Source organism: Apteryx mantelli, chromosome 15 (genome assembly GCF_036417845.1).
Source record: "Apteryx mantelli isolate bAptMan1 chromosome 15, bAptMan1.hap1, whole genome shotgun sequence".
In the NCBI taxonomy this organism is placed as follows: domain Eukaryota; kingdom Metazoa; phylum Chordata; class Aves; order Apterygiformes; family Apterygidae; genus Apteryx; species Apteryx mantelli.
Window position 1 is genome coordinate 9,864,974 of NC_089992.1, and position 21,393 is coordinate 9,886,366.

The following is a 21,393-nucleotide window of genomic DNA, read 5'->3' on the forward strand; positions in this document are numbered from 1 at the left end:
AAATGGCAAATAGAGAAGGTTTATTACTGCAGCAAATAGAACAACATGTTGCAGGAAATCAGGCAGTCCTACAGGAGAGGGGGGCTCCAAGAGCTCCACCCGTTGTCACGGGTCTTGTTCCTGATCCCAAAGGCCCTGCCATCAGTCCCTCGTTGGGGGATGAGGAGCCTGATCCCCGGGCATTCCTATTTGTGAATCCTGCCAGACACTGGGGACTTTCAAGCACAGCTCCCAGATAAGCTTGGGAAGAGCAAAGTGGGGCCAGAGACATACTCTGCAAAGTGGGATGGAAGGAAGAGGGATGAGGAACCAGGCTGTTTATGTTGGCATTTGATGGCTTTGCTGTCCTCACTGGTCTGTCTCACAATGCTGTTCTCTGTGTGTAGCTCATAAGGCTACTCTGTCTGGTCACCAAGGACCAGGGTGGCCTGGTGCCAGCCCTGACTGGTGCCCTTTCTTTTTTCTGGTCTCTCCAGTCTTTCTACATCTCCTTCCCATCTCTGGTATCCTCTCCACCTACTTTCTTCCTTTCACAACAGAGCTTCTTGCTGCCTTTAGTTTCCTCCTTCTGGTCCCACTGCACTCCATGAAGAAACAAATTCCCATTGCACAACTATTACTTAGCCCCATCACAGTCCTGAGGTAACAGAAGACAGAGTCTCCTCCTATGTCTGTTGGTACCTGTGAAGAGAGGGTAGTTTCAGGGCAAAGTGCCCCCCAGGTTTTGTTATAATATCCTGTAAGCCCCATGGGTAACTTGGTGGAAGGCTGCCTTTTTAAAGACTCAGTATTTGTTCACTTGAACCGAGGCTAGAGAAAGCTTACAGTATATGCTGGAGAGCCCTAATGGCTCTTCTAGCAGAAGCAGGACAGGCTAGCCTTTACGTTTCTGATTTGGCTACTGTTAAGTTATTAGCAGAACTAGCTAGTTTGGTGCCTTTCCTTTGTCTGGAAGAGAGGACACGACCATTTATTTCCAACTTTTGACAGGCAGGGACGGAGAGGCACCCACACACAGCTGTCCCTGCACAGATGCCATCCTGCAGCACCCCAGGCCTCCCCACCCTGCTAACTGGAGCTCGCCACCCCAGCGTCACTCGCTGTGGGGCAGGTCCCCAGGAACACCTACCGCTGAGCCCCTGCAGCCCATTTCCCTCCAGTCTCAAGCCTGGTTCCACCATCCTCTCTTCCCTGTGTCCGTGCTGGGCTGGGGGGGACAGAGGGCTGTGCCGTGCGGGGAGCTGGCGAGGGCGGATGCTGAACGCAGCATTGTGCCGCTGGCAAAGCGTGAAGAGGAGCGAGCTGGCGTGGGCGAGGGAGCTCTGGTCTTCCCAGCCAGCTCAGTCCTTTTTGAAGGTGCTGCCGTAGAGGTTGGCGTAATAGGCCCGGGTATACATCGCCTCGGGGTTAAAGCGGTATGAGCCTTCGCTCACCCGCCTGTTGTAGGGGGCGAAGGCTGATTTACGAGGGAGAGGGCACTCGGGCTCGAAGTTGGGGCTCCGATACAGGTTGTGGCGTAGGAAGAGGGGGTCTTCGAGGCCCAGGAAGGAGAGGGGGTGGTGGCCTCGGTACATTCGCCAGTCTCCTTTCAGCTGGGATTTCTCCTCGGAGGAGGGAGCAGCAGGCTTGGGATCCTCCTCCTTCTGGTCTGTCTCAGCACTGGGTTTGCTCCCGCGAGGGGTCTCCTCTTCCTTCACTGACTGCCTGCGGAGCTAAAAGCCAGGGAGAGCCCAGGTGAGCACCTCACCACACTGCATCCCCCTCTCTGAGTTGGTGGCTGCCGGTGGAGGAGATGCCCCTGTTCCTCCATCAGGAGATGCAAAACAACTTAGACTCTCAAAACAGCACAGCCCCAAACCAACTGCTCCTGAATCACCAAAGTCTCCAAGCCAAAAATCCAAACTTTAAGTTCAGTCCCACAAAACCTATAAGACCCAAGGGAGGAGGAAGAGGGGGACATGGACTCAGCCTGAACTTTCGCCTTTGCAGGAATTCGTGGACAAAGCCAGGCTTGAGCACAAACTGTTTCTCACAGCTGCAACTGCCTGTGTGAAAGGCACCGAGTGGCCCCTCGGCGTCTGCTGGGGACAGACGGATGCACGTGACGTGTGGTGTTAGGGTCAGCAGTATGAGGTATCACTGCCGGCTGACCTGTGCTTCCTGCCATGGGGCCGGCAAGGACTCTCTGTCACTGCTTTGGGGACTGAGGAGGGTGGGACTTGGGAGGAGGTCGGGACTGAGGTGTCCCAACAGCATCCCATATGCCCTGCTCCGGGTAATCCACTGCTCCCTGGCACTGCCCAGTGCTAAGGGGTGTGAACAGGAAGAAGCTGGCCAAAAAGGGTCAGAGCTGGGGATTTTGCTGGAGATGAACAAGATCTGGCCTGGGCCTGGGCCCCTCACGCACCCTTCTCTGAGGGTCTCTCTGAGGTCTGGGGGATAAACTCACCGGCACGTAGCTGTACAGGGTGCCCAGCAGATGCTTGGGGGCACTGACAAGGGTTCCCCCAAGAGCATCCACCGTCTCCATGGCCTTGGAAAGCCTGCGGGGGGTGAACAGGATCAAGCCCTCCGCTGCATCCCAGGCCACGGCAGGGACCTTCTTCACGCTGGAGATGCCAGAAGTGTAGGCGGTTTGCAGGTTTTGAGCCACGCTGCCCACCAGCCCAGGGCCTTCCCCTGCCTGCAAAGAGAAATGACCTCAGAAATTCTGCTTAGTGCCAGTCACGGCCCAGACAGGACAAATGTAGCCCCGGGCTCTCCTTGTCCCCTCCAGCCTCTCAGCACCTCACAGCCTGAGCTGATGATATAGGATCACTGTCCTTGGCTTTGCAAGAGCCATTGCAGCCCTTTGCACTGGGGTCGTTCCCTGTCCCCATCCTGGCTCCCCCCACTCCCAGGCCTCCAGGGACAGGGCTGCCCTTCCCCGAGCTGCATTTCCGCTTGTCTGACTCTCCCAGCCGCACAGGGCCTGGAGCAGAGGTGAAGGGCCCCGACCCCCGGCCCGCAGCTTCCTGTCTCCGTGTCCCAGCAGAGCCGCTGTGAAGGGAAAGTTCCCACCTCTGCCTCCCCGACCAGGCTCTCGGTCCTGTTCTGGCAGGAACAGGACTGTTCTTTCTGTCTTTTCTGCCTTGTCCTTTCTGCCACAAAGCCTCTTGCCACCCCCAGGCTCCTCCTGCCTTTCCCACACGGCAGAGCACTGTGCCACTCGCTGCTGTGACCATGGGGTATTTTTCAGGAGCGTGGAGGTGCTCGGTGAGCAACAACACAAAATGAACTGACGGTTCGGTGCAGCACCAAGCACTGCAGATTTAGGCAGTCTGGGCATCTCCACCCTGCCTAGCACAGAAGCTGCCGACAGCCTCCAGCTGTGGAACAGGATTTTTTTCCAGCTCCTCTGTCCAGTGACTTAGCCCGAGATGCTGGAGGCTGCCAGCCTGCCAAGGAAACTCAGTCCTCCGGCTCGCACTCAGCCCCGGAGGAGTGCCAGATGGGGAGTGAAGTTGTTTGGCTTCTCCCTTGGATAACAGAGTGAGAGCATGCGACTGGCTCTTGGGGGGAGCCGTGCACACTGGACAGCTGTCACACAGCCAGGAGTGGTCCCGGCTGGGAATGGGGCTGCAGGCTGTGTCCAAGCGCCCTCTCGCTGCCTCCGAGCCTCAGCTCCCCGCAGCGTGCAGCAGCAGCGGTGAGCCTGGTCCCCAAGGGGACGTGGGGTAGCAGCCCCCGTTATGAGCTTGGGAGGGTGGTTTGGAGCAACCTCTGCAGCCCAGCAGAGCTGGGATGGCCAGGCAGGCTTGCTGCTTTGCCTCCATACCTCATTTGTGTTGTTTTCCTCTTCCTTCCCCTCTGCTTTCTCCCGCTTCTGCTCTGGCACCTTGCTCTGCCTCCTGCTCAGCCAGCCAGCTGGAGCACTTTGCCCCTCGCTCCGGGTGTGCTGTGCTGGGGGCGTGCTTGGCTTCACCATGCTGCCCTGAAATAAGAGCAAAAAGCCACTGCCGGGGAGAGCTGACAGCCCCCAGCCACGCTGCTTACCCCTAGGCCGAGCGCAGCGCCTCGGGACCATCCTGGCACTGCCTCCAAGTGCCTCTGCAGCCACCAAGTGAGCCCACACCATGCCAACACCCAAAGCGCAGGGCTGTGGCAGGAGACCAGACTCAGAGCCACCCTTGGCCTCCTCCAGCACGCTGTGACGGAGCCCAACAGGCGGATGCATGTTGCCTCGCAGCCCATCTGCCCTGTCCTCCTTAGTGTGTGAAGGCAAGGATTTCACGGCCCCAAGGCATCCCCTGGCATGGGCCATGGGATCTCAAGGGACTCAGAGGGGACTGATATGCACATGGGAAGAAGTCCTGATGGCAGCAGGGAGGTCTGGGATTCTGGCAAAGGTCAGGGAAAGGAGCTCCCATCCCAGCAAGCTTGGTGGGAAAGGCAAGGCAAGGGGCATCTCCTGATTCTATCTGGGCCGCTGGCAGGGCTTTTTGCTTTGGGGAGGATATTATGGCAAGGTCATAAATCAGCCATATACATTTGGAGACAGCTAAAAATAGCTCATCCTGCTAACATGGTACAAGCTTGTGCGTGAGCATGCCGATGGCACGGAGATTGCAGGGACTGGCTCCTCCCTGGAGCCCAGGACCCTGCCTGCAAGCACAAGCCAGAAGCAATGGGAACTGCAGGCCCACTCAGTTCTTCCTACTGAGCAAGGAAGGAATACATTCAAAACAGCAAAGACCACTGCTCTGCTCACTGATGTGCTCTAGGGAGCCTGTCATTTTAAAGCAAAATCAGTCAAAAACATGATATTGGGAAGCAGGACACCTGTGTTCATGTTTCCTACACAAATTGTTTATGTTATCAGCATGCAGCACTTAGATCCTTGGGCCCCCAAGGTGCTGGCGCTGTGCAAAAAAAGAACAAGAAAGAAACTTATGACCTTGTGAAACTTGCAGTGACTCAGAGAACATGGAAAAGGTCTCTCAGATCCTACACTGTGAAAGGATGAAAAAACCCTTTCTCATCTTTCAGCGGGAATCACAGCATTTCATGATTGATTAGATATCTGGAGGTAAATCCATGGAGATCAAATGGACAGAGATCTGAGAAGGGCTAAACAAGGCAAAACTACCCCATTACACCATTATTATTATCTAAGTGAGCGGCTATCTTGGAGTGGCATCCTTCTCTGTGGGCTGGGGAAGGGCAGTGCAGGCAGAGCCAGCTTCTGCTGCGGGCGCACTGGGTGGCCTGGGACCATGTGAATGGGGTCGAGGCGTGCATGTAGCTCAGGATGCTGCAGCAAGTGGGTGTTTCAATAAATCCCTGTAGCAATCAGGTCCCATCTTAAACAGCAGACTGCTTGCTGCTGCACGGCATTACTGAGGAGTCTTGGCAGCTGATTTTTCACACTCACCAGGCCAGGAATCCAGGTGGCCAGCTCCCGCCCTTTGGCTTTGGCACTCTGGAGGCTTTGGGCCGTTTGCTGGTAAGCATGGTGGGTGATGGTACTAACCAAGGCTCCAATCCGGCACAGGGTGCTGGGGTTGCTGGGAGTGCTGGGAGCACTGGGAGCCTTGGGAGCACTGTGCTGCTGCTGGGAGGCCTTTGCCACTGATCCACGAACCTCTGTGGGCTTCTGATCTAAAAGCAGAACGACACAGGGCCAGTGGAGGGCACTTACATCCTGGCAGGACAGACCTGCTAACAGCCCTGCACCACCTTCCTGCCAGCTTTGACCTCCCACTGCTTCCCTTGGGGCCACCCTGCTCCCACGTCCCCAGCCCCGTGCAGGGGGCCCGAGGCACCGCCTTGCAGGGAGGAGAGTCCGGCACAGCGGCTGCTCCTGGGCGAGACCGTGGTTCTCAGCTCCCGCCTGCTCCGGGGTCTGTGCTCGTCCAGCCCCACGGCTCCCTGCTCCTAGTGCTGCGCGAGGATGTGGCTGCCCAAGGGACATTGCCACCTCATGGAAACACCCGCAATTGCATCTTAGCGGCAAGAGATGGGAACCCATGTGTTTGCACAGTCTCATTCCCTCCATTTCCTTTTATCCGCACAAGTGTGTTTTCCTGTTAATTCCCAAGAGATGAAGAGGCAGTAAATTGTCCAAAGCAGATTCACAGCCCCCCCCTCCACATTTCCCATGCACTTGTTGGAGTCAGAAGCCTTGCCACCCCTTTCTCCAGCCACCCTCAGAGGTGATGTGGGAGGCAGGACTACCTGCTTCTTCGTCCTCTTCTGGGAGGAGATACTCCATCAGCTTCTCAAGCCCTCCCAGGGCTGTGTCAACCCCTGCGGCTGCCATCTGGCTCACAGAGTTGCTCCTTGTATACCTTGCTGTGGTTTCAACTGTGCTCCTGGTCTTCTCATAACCCTCCACCGCCATCCCCATGACCTTGTCCACGGTGTTGGAAACAGAGTTTTTGGCAATTTGGAGGGGGAAGGAGATGGTGTCCTTCAGATCAGACGCAAGCTGCAGGCAGAGAGATGGAGAACAGCCCTGCCAGGGTGCTCCAGGCAGTGTGGGAGAGTTAGAGGGACCCGTGGGGACCACAGGCACGGCTGTGTGTGCAAACAGCTTTGAGGCAGCCACAAGAGGGGGATGACAGCTCTCTACAGCCCGGGCTGGAGGCAACTGGCTGGGATGGGTCACAGGATGCTGTTGGACTGTACTAGTTTGTGAGTGACTCCAGCCATCCTTCTGACTGGAGGTGCCTCTACAGTAGTCCTTGCTTCGAGGTGATGCCCTGTTCACCCCTGAACAGCCTGTCATCATTGAGTTATAATCAGATGAAGGAGGCAGGAGAAAAAGCAGAGCATGCCCTGGAAGACAAGCAATGCTGGCTCTGCAGAGGGACTGGTGGGTCACAGAGGCAGTGGGGTCTGGTCTGTGACTCACCTTATCGACCGGGTATTGGAGAGCTGGGATCTTATCCTCCAGGTGGTCCAAGCCCCTGCAGGCCAGGTTGTTGGCCACAGCGACTGCCTTGGGCAAAAGCATGAAGATCGGGTTGGTGAGAAAGTGTTTGGAGAGGTGCATAGGATGCAGAGGTGGGATATCTGCCTGCCTGACCAGGGCTGTGCTGAGGGGTCATGCATGCTAATGCAAGCAATGTCTTCAGCATGGGACATTGTGCAAAGACCCAGCTCTTCCGCAGGCTCAATGAGGTCCCATGCTTCCTGGGAGCCTTGTTCTGTTTGACTTCTCCTCCTGTGGCTGCCTGAACTGAGGCCAGCACCACTCATACCTTACAACACCTGCTCTTGCAATACTTGGAGATGGGAGCCAGGCAGGCCTGGGGCAGGGAGACCTGTCTGTTATCTCTGTCCACAGATAAGTGTGAACCAGAGGCCAGTGCAGGCAGGGTGCTGGGAAAGGCACCTGGCCAGGAGCTGGCACGCAGCTGGCAGCTTAGGGCTGCTTCACTGCTGCCTGGCCATGGCATCACAGGTCACTGGGGGTTTCATGTTGGGAAACAGCAGGAAGGTGCCTGCTGGGCATTGCACTTCTCACCTGGGGACCTTTCCCTCGGGTGCACGGACTGGGGGGGGGGGATTTGGAGGCTCTGGGTGAGAGTGGGCTTGCCCCAGAGATAAAGGGGAATGAGGGGTACAGGCAGTTTGTCCTGGAGCAGGGCGTCCCCAGAGCAGGGCTGGGGGGATGACCCTGTGCTGGCTGAGGGCGCACTGGTACTGTTCTGGCCATATGCACAGGTCTCAAGTACCACGAACCAGCGCAGCCCCAGCAAGGTACAGCATTCATCACCCGGAAGGGCTTCAACCCAGCTCCAATCACTTGCTGCAGGGCATGAAGGAGGCAAGCAAAGAATGGGGCCCTCTCCTCCCTCAGCTTTGGCCATGAGGCAGCTGCTGTCCCCTGCCACATCCCCTCCAAGCAGAAGCACTCAACAGACTCACACTGCGGCTCCAGCCTGCGCACCACCGGCTTCATGCTCCACATGGCCAGGGCGCCAGCCCCTTGCACGCCTCTCTCGTAGACCTCACACACAGAGGCCATGAGCGGATGGGCCTCCTTGGTGCTGGCGTATGTCCGCTGCAGGCTTTCGCAGGTTGAACTCACCACCGGCAGCTGCAGGACCCTCTGCAGCACGTTCTCCTGTGCACCACAGGCAGGGGATCAGTTAGGAGACAGCCAACAACTGTTATTCCCTGAGAAATGCCCAATCACTTGGACATTGGTGGCATTTGGCATGTTGCAATTACCATGGAGGGCCTAAGCTCGCTCTGGAGGAAGAGGGCATTTCTTGAACCCCAACTACCATCCAACGGCTCCCCAGATTTCCTGTATCAGCTCTAAGCTTCACTTGAATGAGCAGCTGCTCAGGGAAGCAGAGGGCTGGAAGATGGCACCAGAGAGGGTCTCCCATCTACTTTGCCTACCGCATAGCCATGGAAAACCAGGTTGGGTGCTGCTGCTGAAGGAGCAGGGGTGCCATAGGCAGTGTTGGAGGGGGTGACGGTCCCCACTCCTCCCATCTCCCCAAAACAGCAAGCTTGACTGTCCAGGCTCTCCCTCCAGCTTTCCACCCTGCTCTGCTTCTTCTCCCATCTGACCCAGCCATTGCTCCTGTGCCTGGATCAGCAAAGTCCATTTTGCCTATGTGGCTGAGAATTGTCACCTGTCTTGTCCATGCTGTCACCAGAGTGACAGGAAAGGCATACAAACCTCACACAGTAGAAAGGGAGAGGAGTGGGTCTACCTGTGATGGTACAAAGGGGCTTTGGTAAGAGTCGTGGCTAGAAGAAGAGCTCATCAGAGATCTCTAAGACAGCAAGACATTGTGTCTGCCAGCCCTGATGATAGTGTGGGCTACACAGGACACCAGTATAAACCTGCACAACAAACTTATGCACCTTACCAGTGTTGGATCATTGCTGAAAGTAGGTGCCTCAAAGATGGGTGAGCAGGATAAACCTGCAGCTCTAATCCTCTGTTCCTGTGCTCACCCTGTGCTCACCAGCTTACAGAGCAGATCAGCTTAGCACAACCAAGCGGGGTGTTTCAGACTGATGGGAAGAATGGGGCATACATTGACCCATCACAGCAGCTATGAGGCAAGTGCTGTTTCTGGGTAGCATATGACAGAATGAAAGAAAATGTTGAGATATTCTGATTATGAATAGGTGAGAGGCTGAGTTTGGCTTGATGTCCCACTTGGGACTGCAGTGGGACTGTGAATCTCCACATTCAGTAATAACGATATCTGCTGCTACTTTTGGCTTGAACTGGAGCCAGCACTCTCACAAATCCCATACTTAAGCAATTGCAGTGACTCTAGTTGTTTAGAGCTGTGTTGCATTCACAGCAGCACAACTGCTGGAGGTTTGCGGTCCATAAAGGAGAAGAAGGTAAGGGACGGGCACTGCTGATAGATATTGCTGTGGGTTCCTGTCAGGTCAGAGTTAACTTCCTTCATTCTGAACTGTTTAATTTCAATCTTCCTAAAGATTATCCTGTTTTCCTTTGATGGATGCTCTATATTATTACAAGTACAGATCTGTAAAGACAACACAGCAACACAAGAGACAGCACCAGATGTGACTCATTCATCTAGCACAGCCAGTATGAAGTAGCTGGCACTTTTCACACACTTCTGCCCTTTCCTCTCTCCCTCCTTTTCACGCTTACCTTGGCACTTCCATTCTGCAAAGTCTGATTCTTCTTTGCTGTCATTGTGACACATCCACCTGCAAAGCAAAGTTCAGCGTTGCAGATCGCGCTGCAAAGGCAGGGCTGGACTTGGTCTCACAGCGCTCGTTCCTGCTGCCTGACCTGCACCCCAGACTGCAATGGGCCAGGAGCTGGGCTGAGACATGCAGCTCCCATGGGTGCAATGGTTGTGGCATTGCCTAATGCTCGACTCTACCAGTTAAACTGTAGAACTGATGAAGCCACATAAACCTCTCCTAGTAGTGTGTCTTAACACTCGATACAAAGAAGGGGCTGAGAGGCATCTAGTTTGGAGGTGCTAAAGCTCCTGCTCTAACAGGGCAGAATAAAATGCATTGGCAGAGCTGTAGGGAAAACTCAGTGTAACCAGGATTGGGGAATACTAATGGATTTGCATGAAAGATATAGGGATAAAGAGCCAGGATGACAGATGCAGGTGAAAACTGAAAAAGGTTAAGAAGTCAGGACAGAAGCAGAGAGAGCTGCTGCAGGTAAGGATGAGGTGAGCTGACAAGCTGGAGTCAGGATGTAGGGCTGTGCGAGGGCTCAGGACCAAGGCAGCGTGACCCCCCCCACCCCACCTCTGTGTCTGCTCTGCAGCTCCCACACTTGGGCTGCTCTGTGGCTGCAGCACAGCAGTGTCAGTGACTCTCCTATGTGCCCAGTGCAACCCCAGCTCAACGTGCCTTTCTGCAAAGCACCACAAAACACCCATCTCCATCGTTCCTAGCCCGATGCCACCCAGAAGCGCTCCTCTAGCTCCTACCTCCAGCACAGACTTTCTTTTCTCAGCTATAGACTAAATGCAGGCGATTTAGGCAGAGCAGGTAATCCTTGCCCTCATCCCCCTGTCCCATTGAAGCTTTCCCTGGAGCGCGTGGTGGCGACAGACTACTCACTGAGCGGTGGCCTGCCTCACAGCGGAGCGTGGCAGTTGCGCTGCCCTTCGCGCGGCTCCTCTGACACAGATGTGCCGTGTCCCAGGCAGGACCATCACGAAGCCCCACCTCCCAGTTGCACGGGTTTGGGAGCTGGTGGGTTGCTGTGGTAACTGGACAAACAGCTCCCTCGAGTCATCCTCAATTCAGAACAGCTGACTGCAAAAAAATCTCCTTCGTCTTGTTCACTGAGGAGCCCAGAAGCTTAGGCACAGCTGGGATGCATGTGAGTTTAATCCTACCCTACCAAATAACATGAAAAGAAGTCATTCTTGGACTTTACCATCTCACAAGCAACAGACCACGAGCAACAGGCAGCCAGAGAGAAGCAAAAGCAATCAGACAACAGCAGATTCTCCCACAGACCTGACTCTAAGTAGCAGTGCAAATGGGTGCAGAAGAGATAATAATCTTTTTGTATTTCTGTAGCACCTACGATCCCCAGTAATGGACCAGGAACCTGTTGCATTGGGAAATGCAACACAGAAAGAATGTAGTTCCTACCCAGAAGAGTTTAAGCACAAGGAACAGGAGACAGACATGGAGGAAAGACACGGGGACACTGAGACCATGCACTTGGCAGTTGTCCCACCTCTTCAACAGCTTAACCCTCGCCAGGGTCACATAGACACACCTGCAAAAGAGTGCTGTAAGAGAGGCTGGAACAAGGAGGGTGATGTAGGGAGCATATGAGGAAGGGCATTACAAATGCAGACATGTAGCTCATGTTTGTTGCAATACAGAAGAGGGAGTTGAGGGTGGGATGGAAAGATGGATGTGATATAGTGAAGCAGCAGGACAGGAAAATAGAAATATTCTGAATGGGTATAAACAAGGCCAAATTCTTTTTGCCAGGAACAAAGAAAGAGATTATCAAAACAGGAGATACAAACCTGGGTGGGAATTTTACCTATGCGATCTGATAGGACAGGCAAATTGGAAGCGTTATGTGGAAGGAACCTGCATGACTTGGACACATCCTGCACAAAACAATGTAGTTTGGACAGATCTGCAATAGATGGCAGGCCTTGAGCTGCCACGTGGCACTGACAAATGAACTTATAGGAGCATGTGCATGAGGTTAGATATAAGCAAAAATGAAGATTTCCAAGTATGGCCAACTATACACAAGGCAGTTGCAGGTCAAGGAAGAGGTGATAGAAAATGGGTTCTCACACCAGTCTAAAAGAATTCACTGAGGATTTTGGTGAGGAGGCTTTAGCTGATTATTGGGGCAGACACTGTATGAGGAAAGCTCCAGGCATTTGGAATAGGTAGAATCAGAGAAAAAAAAAAGTTGGAAGGAGCCTCTGGAGGTCACCTAGTCCAAGTCTTGCTCAAAGCAGGGCTAACTTTGAAGCTACATCAGGCTGCTCAGGGCCTTGTCCAGTCGAGCCTTGAAAATCTCCAAGGATGGAGATCCTTCACCTCTCTGGGCCCCAGTTCACTGCTAAGCCACACTCATGTTAAAGGATTTTTTCCTGATGTCCAACTGGAATTTCCTCTGTTGAAACTTGTGCCTACTATCTCTTGTCCCTCTTCTGTCCACCTCTGAGAGGAGTTTGTGTTCCAACCTGTACTTGTATGGCAGGTGCTCTGTGCCCCTAAACATTTTACCCCCTAGTAATCCTCTGCTGGACTATCTCTGGATTGTCAACATCTCTCCTCTACTGGGGTGTGAGGGGGAGACAAAACAGGACACAGTGCTCTTGATGTGGTCTCACAAGTACATAAAGAGGATGAATCACTTCCCTTGACCTGCCAATGCTCTTGCTAATGCTACTCCTTATGCCATTAGCCTTCCTTGCTGCAAGGGCACCCTGCTGACTCAGATCACACTTTACAAAACAGTGTGTCATATTGACTGAAAAGAAGGAAGAAGAAAACTGTGCTGAGCTGTGATGAGTTTGGTTATTGACTACAGAGATCAAGGTCACTTTTAGTCCACACTGTACTAGGAAGAGCTGCACTGATATGACTTGGACAGCATGCTGGAAAGAGCAGTGATGCCAAAGAACAAAGAAATAACCCAAAGGGATCTGTGAAGATGAGAGATCCAGGCAGCAATAACGTTGCCTCTTGACACAAGACTGCTGAGTGTCCCCAACCACTCAGCACAACAGGAGTAAGGGAGACCCCTGGCATGCAGCTGCCCACTTCAGCCTCAGGGAAGGACCAAGCAGGACCCAGTCCTTGAACACCCCAGCTGCCCAGCGTCCTCACGCAGGATAATGCGGTGTGCACCCACACCACCCAGCACTCCTGCATGGGCTCCCTGCTGGCAGCACTGCTTGTAGGTGGAGGTGGGAAACTTCCCAAGGAAGTAGGAAAGCCGTGCAAGGGAGGAAAATACCTCTTTTCCTCCCCAAAAGTCTGGAGTTCATTTCCAGCCTGGGGCTGTGCAAAACTTGCAGGCCTGCAAGCTGGGCTCACTCCCCTCTGAAACAGAGGCATTAAAGGTCAGGCAGGGGAATAGCATGGACTGTCTCCAGCTCAGTGGCGGCATGAGTCACTGCTCTCCAGACAGCAGGACAAAGGGCAGCAGCCTGCTCAAAAGTTTACTGCATGCTCTTTTTGCACTGAGGCTTGTGCCAGCTTTGCTGGCCTTGGTAAAAATGTCATTTATTTCACTTCTCTCTGCCTTAGCTTTAGTCGGAATTAGCAAACACAGCCTTTGACTTACTAATGCTTTTGCTCATCCCCTCCCCTTCCTCCAGGGCAAAGGGTGTGCCAGCCCCACACTCTGCAGTGCAAAGGTATCCACCCAGCTCCAGCACTCTGCTCCGCTGCACACCAGAAACTGCTTCTGCATTCCTGCAGGCAATATTCAGGGCTCACTGGATTAGGTAGGCGCAGGGAAGCAGAACTTTTACATGCTTATCTCTGCAGTCTGCTCCATACCCAGTAATATACTATGGTGAGGGGACAAGCCAGATCCCCAAAGACATGCAAGGTATCTTTATACTTAGGTCTGGAAGGGGCCCGGGGAGGTAACTAATCCATTCCCATGCCCTATGGCAGGATCAGCACCCCCCAAACCACTGCTAATAAGTGTCTGTTCAGTTTGTTTTTAAAAGACTGCCTTCCTAGGTGATCCATTTAGTGTTTCATTTTACTTACACTTCAAAAAAAAATGTCTCCTGTGTGATTTAATTCTCCTTTAATGCAATATATAACTATTACCTCATGGATGGATTTAGAGATCAATTTATTATCTTCCTCTTGGCAGACAACCTTTTAGATATTTCAAGACTTTGCACGCCTTCCCTCTGTCACCTTTCCTCTGCAAAGCTGGTTCATTGGATTCCTCTTCAGAGACATTGGTTTTCAGACCTTTGACTGTTCTTGCTGCTCACCTGTGAGTCCTGAATGGTTCACATATTTCTTTAAATGTTATGCCAGGTTCAGTAATAACATTAGTAGGCCTCGCCTGTAAGTAGAGTAGAAGGATTACTTTATACATCTCACATGCCACTCTCCTGCTTATTGTTTCCATTATGAAACGTGTATGAGACCAGTAATTCAGAAGGAGAAACTCTTGCTGGATCATCGCAGAACACAATACCTTACATATTTTTCAGGAAGTGACATTTTAGAGCTCCCGAGCTCTCAAAACTCTTACTGCAAAGGATGGAAGTTAGCAGTAAGCTACCAGCAAGAGCCCAGTTTCAATGGTTATCCCCGTTCCATCCCTCCCCCTCTCTACTGGAGACATTATCCTTCATTCCCTGCCCTAAACAGACATTCATTGTTAAACAGCTGTAGCGATTCACCCTTCAGCCGTGAGACCCATCCAAATAAAAGGCTGTTTATAAGATGCTAAAATGCAGGTGCACCAGTTCATTTCATGGTAGCTGTGCCTATACTGGGCGGAAGGCTCCAGCTCTCCTTACTTGCACTCAAGGACAGCTCGTGCCAATGCCCAAAACGTCACTTTCCTTCAGTGTATTTCATATGCAGTGTTACCAGATACTCACATATTACATTCTCAATGTTTTTGTAACTGAAATTGAGATTGTAAATGAATCTCACTGACTGAGACCTTGCTACTGTGAAAGGAAAGCTCTGTGACCCTGCTGCAAATACAGCCAATGTCTCTTTAGCAATATGATCCTTCATAAAATTCAGAGATGTGAGGGAGGATTCCACATTCATCATCTCTTTTCCACACCCTCTAAGTCACACACACACACACACACACAGAGTGCCATACTCATCTAAGTTTATTGCTTGCACTCAAACAGCCATCATTATTCCAACTGTTGTATTAGAAGGAGATGCAAAGAAAAGGCACTAAACAGATTCTCTCCATTTGATTGTGATTCTATGGCTTCAGTTACATAACATTAAGGTACATTAAATTGCTAGCCACCAGCTGGGGAGCAGAAAGGCAAGTATTAGTGCCTAACACCCAGTAAAAAGAGCTACTCTTGTATGTTCCAACCTGCGTAATATAGAATGGGACAGACAAGGCTGAGAGAGGCTGAAAATTCACTGCCCCATCTCCAAAGTTAAGTCTGTAATTGCTAATCCACCCCAGTCTCTACAGGAGAAACATCAAAGGCTGGCTCATGGCTTTGCACAGTGTTTGCCCAACACAAGGGAAAAACAGCACACTTCTCCCTCCATGGGGCACAGGGAGGAGTATCTAGCTAGGGGCCACATCAGTATTTTAATCCATTTCCCTTTATCTACAAGCTACAATGGAAAAAGAGAAATCAGTTGGCAAACCAATGAAGGATATATTTTATATGCAAGAGCTCCCCTGTAAAGAATTCATAATATAGTTTCCTGCAAGAAGACAAAATTCTGTACACAGAGAGTGGCCAAACCTCCATTGCTTGATCATCAAGACTCCTCTTACTCCCTTCACAGCAGCTACTGCACACTGGGCTAATGATCAAACTCTGACCAAGGGGGGGATGGATGGTCCACACATTGCCAGGAGCTCAAAGGCAAACGGAGTAAAGAAAAAAATTCTACTGTTAAAAAGGAGAGGAAGCCCTTGAAGACAACATAGCCCATCACATAATGCTCCATTATGGTCTGAACAGCCAGTACACTCTACTTTTGATGGCACTCATTTCCATATTAAAAAGCAGAGCTGCTGCAGGCCACATTTGGTTTTCAAGCACACTTAATTATCCTGCCCAGCAAGCTCTTTTTTCAAACACTTCATTGGCTGGCTAACACTTCAAATTCAAAGTGGAAGTAATTCCAGGCATGACCACAATGATTTAAGGCAAACTGGAGCACTGTATTACCATGTCTGCTAAATTCCACAGCCTTTTCCTTTTAATAAAGGAGACTGGCATCCTTTAATTTCTGTTTACAGAAAGAGTCAGAAATAATAAGAGAGTACCTTGGTCTTGGTTAGAGTAATCTCTGTTCACATCTCCTGACAAATTAAACAAGGAGTCCTTGCATCAGAAAGCAGCAGAACACACAGGCCTAGCTCTGATGAAGAAAAGTGATAATTTTGTCTCCTACATGCTGAGCAGATTTTTCTCAGATGTTTTTGGAACTGGTACTCTGCAAAGTCAGGAAAACAAGGACTGGATGTCATGCAACTGTTAGACAACTGGACACAGCATTTCTCCTTTAACCTAGACCACACTGCCAGGCCATCATTCCCAGATAGGTAAGTGATGAGTAATAATGCAGTTGCAGGGCAAATGTAAGGCATTTTCAAATGGTAGAACCCATTCAGACAGTGAATCACTGGGGCCTGGGAGCTAAGATGTGTGTTTAATGGAAAATTCAGTGCTGGTGAGTGGTTCTAGATTCACAGCTTTGCAAACCCAGTTCCCTGCAAATCACAGTGTTATCAGCACCAAGACAAGCTTTTCCCACACACTGTCCTTCACCAAAATCCTCACCCATGGCCTGCTGGAAAATTCAGAGTCCGTGGCTAACAATCCTTGGCTCACACTGTCAAAGGAAAAGAAGGTGGTGCTGGTTTCCTGAGACATAAATTGGCACTCACTAGACTATGCATCCAGTACCACCATTGCATGTTACACAGAGATCATTGAAAGGTTAGACAATATCACTTTTCAGTTACCATCACACTGGATTCAAACCACTGCCTACAGATGACAGGATCCACCAATCCAAGCCAATCAGAGTGCTCACATCTTACTTCAAGCCATTTTAATCACAGTTCCTAACTTGCCTGAACACACTAAAAAATTTGACTGTAGGAACCTTTGATTGGTGAATTCTACCTTTCCAGTGTAAACATGATTAGTTATGAGTCATACACCTATTATAGTTGTCTATGCTGCTATTTCACAACCCTACGTTAAAATATGGAAACATTAATATTTCCTTATCTGGCAGCTATGTTCCTCTAGCAGCCACGTTCCAAGGCCTGTTTCTGTTTGTGAAATATTATTCTGTCTTCTCCCATTTCCACTCCATCAGGGAGCGTGTCATATCACCCAACTCATCTGCAAAGACACAGGGAAGGACAAAGGGTAGAATTCACTTATTCAGATGGCAAACCTCATCTTGAGGTTACTGTGAGAAAACTTCATTTTTAAAGTGCCACATGGGAATAAAACCTGACTGAGAATCAAAGCTATTGGCTCATTGCACACTATGTGGCTCCTGTTGCATCACTGTTTCAGTTTCAGATGTGGGCTTGCTAACATGAGGATCCCCACCAGAGAGGAGATGAGGCCACAGAAACCAATCACTCCTGGATTGGTCTTGTAGATTCCTAGTGTATCCAAAGGACTAGAGAGATCACACAGATTCTTCACCATGTCTAGCAGCAAAGGAGGATGTCTTTTCAATATCTGAAACAGCAGGAGGAGAAAAGACGGCAAGCTATCACATTTCAAGCAGTTTAGTTCCTGATCTTCTTTGTCCCAGGAAGAATTTTCTTTCGTCTTTTTTTTCTGTACTGCTTGCTCCAACCTCCAGGAGATCTCATACCAGTCTCTGGCTAGATTCATCAGCAGTGAAGAGTAGTAACACTTGGTAGCCCAGTTCCGCCACTTCTCCTTATCGATGTCAGGTTGGAGACCAACACTCCTCAACCACAAGACTGCGTCGCAGATGAAGTACAGGGCACGGGTCAGGTTGGAAGTAGTAAGGCAGAAGCGAGGAACCACATCTGGCAACTGTGTAGTTCTCCTGGCTGCTACCAAGGCATGTACCGTGTTGCCCAGTCTGAACACTGCAAGAAACCCCACAAATGTTAGCATGACCTGCTCTTTACCACAAACAGAGACAGAGCCCTATGTAGGACAACTCTGCATGTCACTGCCCACATATGCTTTTCAAAAACTTGGCAGTCTTCGGGCGTTTGTATGTTCAAGTGTCTTCTCTTCTCTTAGGGAAAACTGTGAGTTCACAATGTGAGAAGCTAGTATTTGTCAGGAAAGGGATGTAAATACCTCAGTACTGTTCTGCAGCAGCCCAGGACCTATATACAACTCTCTCAATAGCCAAGACTTGCAACCTTCTGCCACTCCATTCCCAGGGCCTGGGTGCTCTCTGGACCAACATGACCAACTGCCCTTTACAAGGCAGCATCAGCAAAAAAGTGACACAAACAGTCTCCAATTTCAGCTCTACACTGGACCAAACTTCTCCTAACTCTGTGGACAGGATATGTTACTGCACTAATCCCATTGCAACCACGAGCTGTCATTTCTAAGCTTCTCTGAAGGCTGGTGATTCACATGTGGATCAAACTGAGACCAAAGTCTTTCCTTAGCTACGAATTTTTCAGAGATACACATAGTTCTCTGCAAACAAGAACAGTATATTCTGTACCATATATATATGTGGTACACTATACAACAAGCCTGATTTCATCCTCTACGTTGTTTGGATTTCACTCCATGAATGTTAATGCAACATCAGATAAAATATGTTTCATAAGCTGCTGCATTGTAACAATGAGAGATGTGGCAGTATCCAAGTTTTGTGGAAATACAAGTGGCCTGAATTTAGGCCTGAAATCTATTAGAGATTTGTTTAGCATAAGCAAGAGAATTACAGGTATGCTGATAAACCAGCTGGCCTCTGTCCTAGAAATTATCATACTCCAGATCTAATTGGAATAATAAAGCAAATATATGGTAACATATTAAATTAGAATATATGCCTTTTATACTAAAATTGTCTTAGAATTGATTAATTGATAGGCAGGTGTAAGATTAAACTAAGAGCAAGCAGTATAACCACAGCAACAGCATAACAATAATTGATGCAATTGTGACACAGAATGAAATGATGCATATGGTCAGATCATAAGAAAAGTACAGAAGGGCATACAATTTGGTAGAGTATAAGTGCCGAAGAAAAAAAATATGTGAAGTAGGATATAAAAATCCATATTGAAGAACAGTCCCTCAGAGGTGATTTTCTTGGGATGACAATCCTTAACATTTGACTGCCTCATCACATTAGCTGGAAGGACTCATCAGCAGGCAGTAAGCCAGCCTTGTATCGTAACTGTGTTCTGTCCTTTATCAGAGACGACAACTTGATTCCTGCAGCCACAGCTGACTGTTAACTCACTTCTCTAGTTCTTTCAGCAATACTTTCAGATTGACTCATCAGAGAAGAGGCTAATGAAGTGATAAACGTCTAAATGGCCGTACCTATTCTGGCAAGCCAGCACAGGAATAAGGTCTATTGACAATTCAGTGAGTATACTAAATGAGGTTGTGTGGCTGGAGGTAATTTAAATACCCAAAACACTGGTTTAGTAGTTACTTTGATGGAAGAAACAAGTGAAGAACTATCCCTTTAGCACCAGGTACTTACTTTTACGGCCAGAGCTCATGCTAGATTCCAACTGCTTGAGTTTCATTACCAGCTTCTCTTTATCAGCCTTATGCTCTAACAAATAGCTAAGCAACATGCATGTGTACTGAGTGGCTCTGGAATGGAAAAAATGAGGAAAATGGTTCACAGGTGAAACATGGACAATTCATAGGAACAGCAGAAGCAGGGCGAAATTTCTTTCCAAGCCGAAGGTCACCCGTCTCGTCTTTCCTGGCACCTTACGCATGCAGCAGCGCCCGGATTAGCTAGATGCAGCGCAAAGGGCGCGCTTGCAGGTGCAGCAGCTGGACACACGCGAAGCAGCAAGCAAAGAAAATGCGGCAGGGCTGCGGCAATGACAAGCAGCTCGGGGGCCTGCAGGTGAAACACTGCCTGGACGGGCAAGACTGAACATGGCAAGAGAAGGGCCGTGCTCGAGGCCTGGCGCCCGCTTCCCGCAGGGATCGGGTCGGAGCAGCTCTCCTGGGCGGCCCCAAACCAGCAGGTGACTGCGCAAGGGGCCTGCTGAGCACCCCACAACCACGGCCATCCCACAGGGCATGTTTGGGGGTGCCGGGGGGGGGCTCCGTCCCATGGTGGCACTTTTGGAGGTGCTGGAGGGGGGAGCTCCGACCCATGGTGGCACATTTGGGGGTGCCGGGGGGGGAGCTCCGACCCATGGTGGCACATTTGGGGGTGCCGGGGGGGGGAGCTCCGACCCACGGTGGCACATTTGGGGGTGCCGGGGGGGGGAGCTCCGTCCCACGGTGGCACATTTGGGGGTGCCGGGGGGGGGAGCTCCGACCCATGGTGGCACATTTGGGGGTGCCGGGGGGGGCTCCGTCCCACGGCGGCACGTCTGGCGGTGCTCCCTCAGGGAGGCTGGCAGCACGACCAGGGGCACAGGGCCCCGAAGAGGCCGCCCGCAGCCCGGCTCCGCCGGGGAGGGGAGGGGAGGGGGGGCCCCGGCCCGGCCCCCCCCCGCCGCCCGGCACCGCGGCCCGCACTCACCGGAAGAGCTGGTCCCGGCCCTGGCTGCGGTTGGTGAAGTCCACGAAGGCCTCCATGGCCGCGGCGGCGGAGGGGCAGCCCCGGCAGGAGTCTGGCGGCCGCCGCGGCTCCGCCTCGGCACCGGGACCCGCCGCCTCCCCGCCCCGCCGGGCGCGGCGAGCCGCGGCACCGGAGACGGCGGGAACCCTCCGCCGCGGCGCTCGTTTCCGGCCGGGCGGCGCGGCGCGGCGCTCCGACCGCCGTTGCCATGGCGACCGACAACATTCGGGGGGCAGGTGAGGGGCGGGCAGCGCGGTGTCCCCTTTAAAGCCTTCCCCCGGCGCGGGCCGCTGCCCCCAGGGGGCGCCCTCGGGGCCGGGGGCGGTTGGGGCCCCGCAGCCGCCGGGCAGGGGGCCGGGGGGGCCCTTGGCGTTTGGGCCGTGCTGGGAAGCTCCATCCCACGGGGCCCGGTTGGCTTTTTTTGCTGTTGTTAATTTTTAGCTCTAGCTCTTAGGTCGAGGGGTCGATGGCTTTGTTCCTCCTGTTCTGAGTTAGAGTCAAAGCGGTTTGTTTCCCAGTCCTAGATTAAACTTTGTGTCAGGATAACGGCCGTGAGCCCAAAGCCTGTGGTAACCCAGGCCTTAGTGTGCTGCCTGGCCCCTAAGGATGGGGGAGCCTGTAGTTGACCTAACAACTTCCAGTGGGGTCTGAGTTTATAATTCATGGTCACGGGCACACAGTAAAAATTGAAGTTTAGAAATAAATGAAGGGCCCAATGGCTTGAAAATGCAGCCTAACTTATGGTGAAATTGCCTGTTTTCAAAATTAATTTTTTTGATTTTAATCCAGGCTGAATAAGCCTTTTAATGAAGAGCAAGCCCATGCTTACAAATATTTTGTCCTAAATTGTATACAAACTTGCACCTGAACTTTTACACTTACCTTTTCACCTGGGTGTTTAGCCTACAGGTATCTGGGTAGCAATATTCC

At 51.5% G+C, this 21,393-nt stretch overlaps 2 protein-coding genes across 3 annotated transcripts; both read right to left on the reverse strand.

Moving 5' to 3' along the window:
• Positions 1 to 3: 3 nt before the first annotated feature.
• On the reverse strand, positions 4 to 10,595 carry PLIN1 (perilipin 1). The gene is made up of 9 exons (XM_013958302.2): positions 10,588 to 10,595; positions 9,647 to 9,705; positions 7,915 to 8,113; positions 6,896 to 6,978; positions 6,217 to 6,469; positions 5,414 to 5,640; positions 3,818 to 3,973; positions 2,450 to 2,683; positions 4 to 1,712 (listed from the first exon to the last, which is right to left on the reverse strand). The coding sequence occupies exons 2-9, from the start codon at positions 9,689 to 9,691 to the stop codon at positions 1,341 to 1,343; spliced, it is 1,569 nt and encodes a 522-aa protein (XP_013813756.2). The 5' UTR covers positions 9,692 to 9,705; positions 10,588 to 10,595; the 3' UTR covers positions 4 to 1,340.
• Positions 10,596 to 13,815: 3,220 nt separating this feature from the next.
• Positions 13,816 to 20,563, reverse strand: PEX11A (peroxisomal biogenesis factor 11 alpha). Of its 2 annotated transcripts, XM_067305726.1 has the most exons (4): positions 20,425 to 20,563; positions 19,414 to 19,529; positions 17,394 to 17,812; positions 13,816 to 14,056 (listed from the first exon to the last, which is right to left on the reverse strand). In XM_067305726.1, the coding sequence occupies exons 1-4, from the start codon at positions 20,478 to 20,480 to the stop codon at positions 13,979 to 13,981; spliced, it is 669 nt and encodes a 222-aa protein (XP_067161827.1). In that variant the 5' UTR covers positions 20,481 to 20,563; the 3' UTR covers positions 13,816 to 13,978. The 2 variants fall into 2 exon arrangements, with proteins under 2 accessions (XP_067161827.1, XP_067161826.1); XM_067305725.1 differs by lacking the exon at positions 13,816 to 14,056 and having other exon boundaries at positions 16,082 to 17,812.
• Positions 20,564 to 21,393: the final 830 nt, after the last annotated feature.

Excerpts from the sequence above, each read along its gene's own strand:
- PLIN1 (XM_013958302.2), bottom strand. The coding sequence starts at position 9,691 with ATGACAGCAAAGAAGAATCAGACTTTGCAGAATGGAAGTGCCAAG. Across the intron at positions 3,974-5,413 it reads CCACCTGGATTCCTGGCCTG|GGCAGCATGGTGAAGCCAAG; the intron begins GTGAGTGTGAAA and ends CTCTTATTTCAG. Across the intron at positions 2,684-3,817 it reads AGGAAAACAACACAAATGAG|GCAGGGGAAGGCCCTGGGCT; the intron begins GTATGGAGGCAA and ends TTCTCTTTGCAG.
- PEX11A (XM_067305725.1), bottom strand. The coding sequence starts at position 20,480 with ATGGAGGCCTTCGTGGACTTCACCAACCGCAGCCAGGGCCGGGACCAG. Across the intron at positions 19,530-20,424 it reads GGCCGGGACCAGCTCTTCCG|AGCCACTCAGTACACATGCA; the intron begins GTGAGTGCGGGC and ends TTTCCATTCCAG. Across the intron at positions 17,813-19,413 it reads CATGAGCTCTGGCCGTAAAA|TGTTCAGACTGGGCAACACG; the intron begins GTAAGTACCTGG and ends GGTTTCTTGCAG.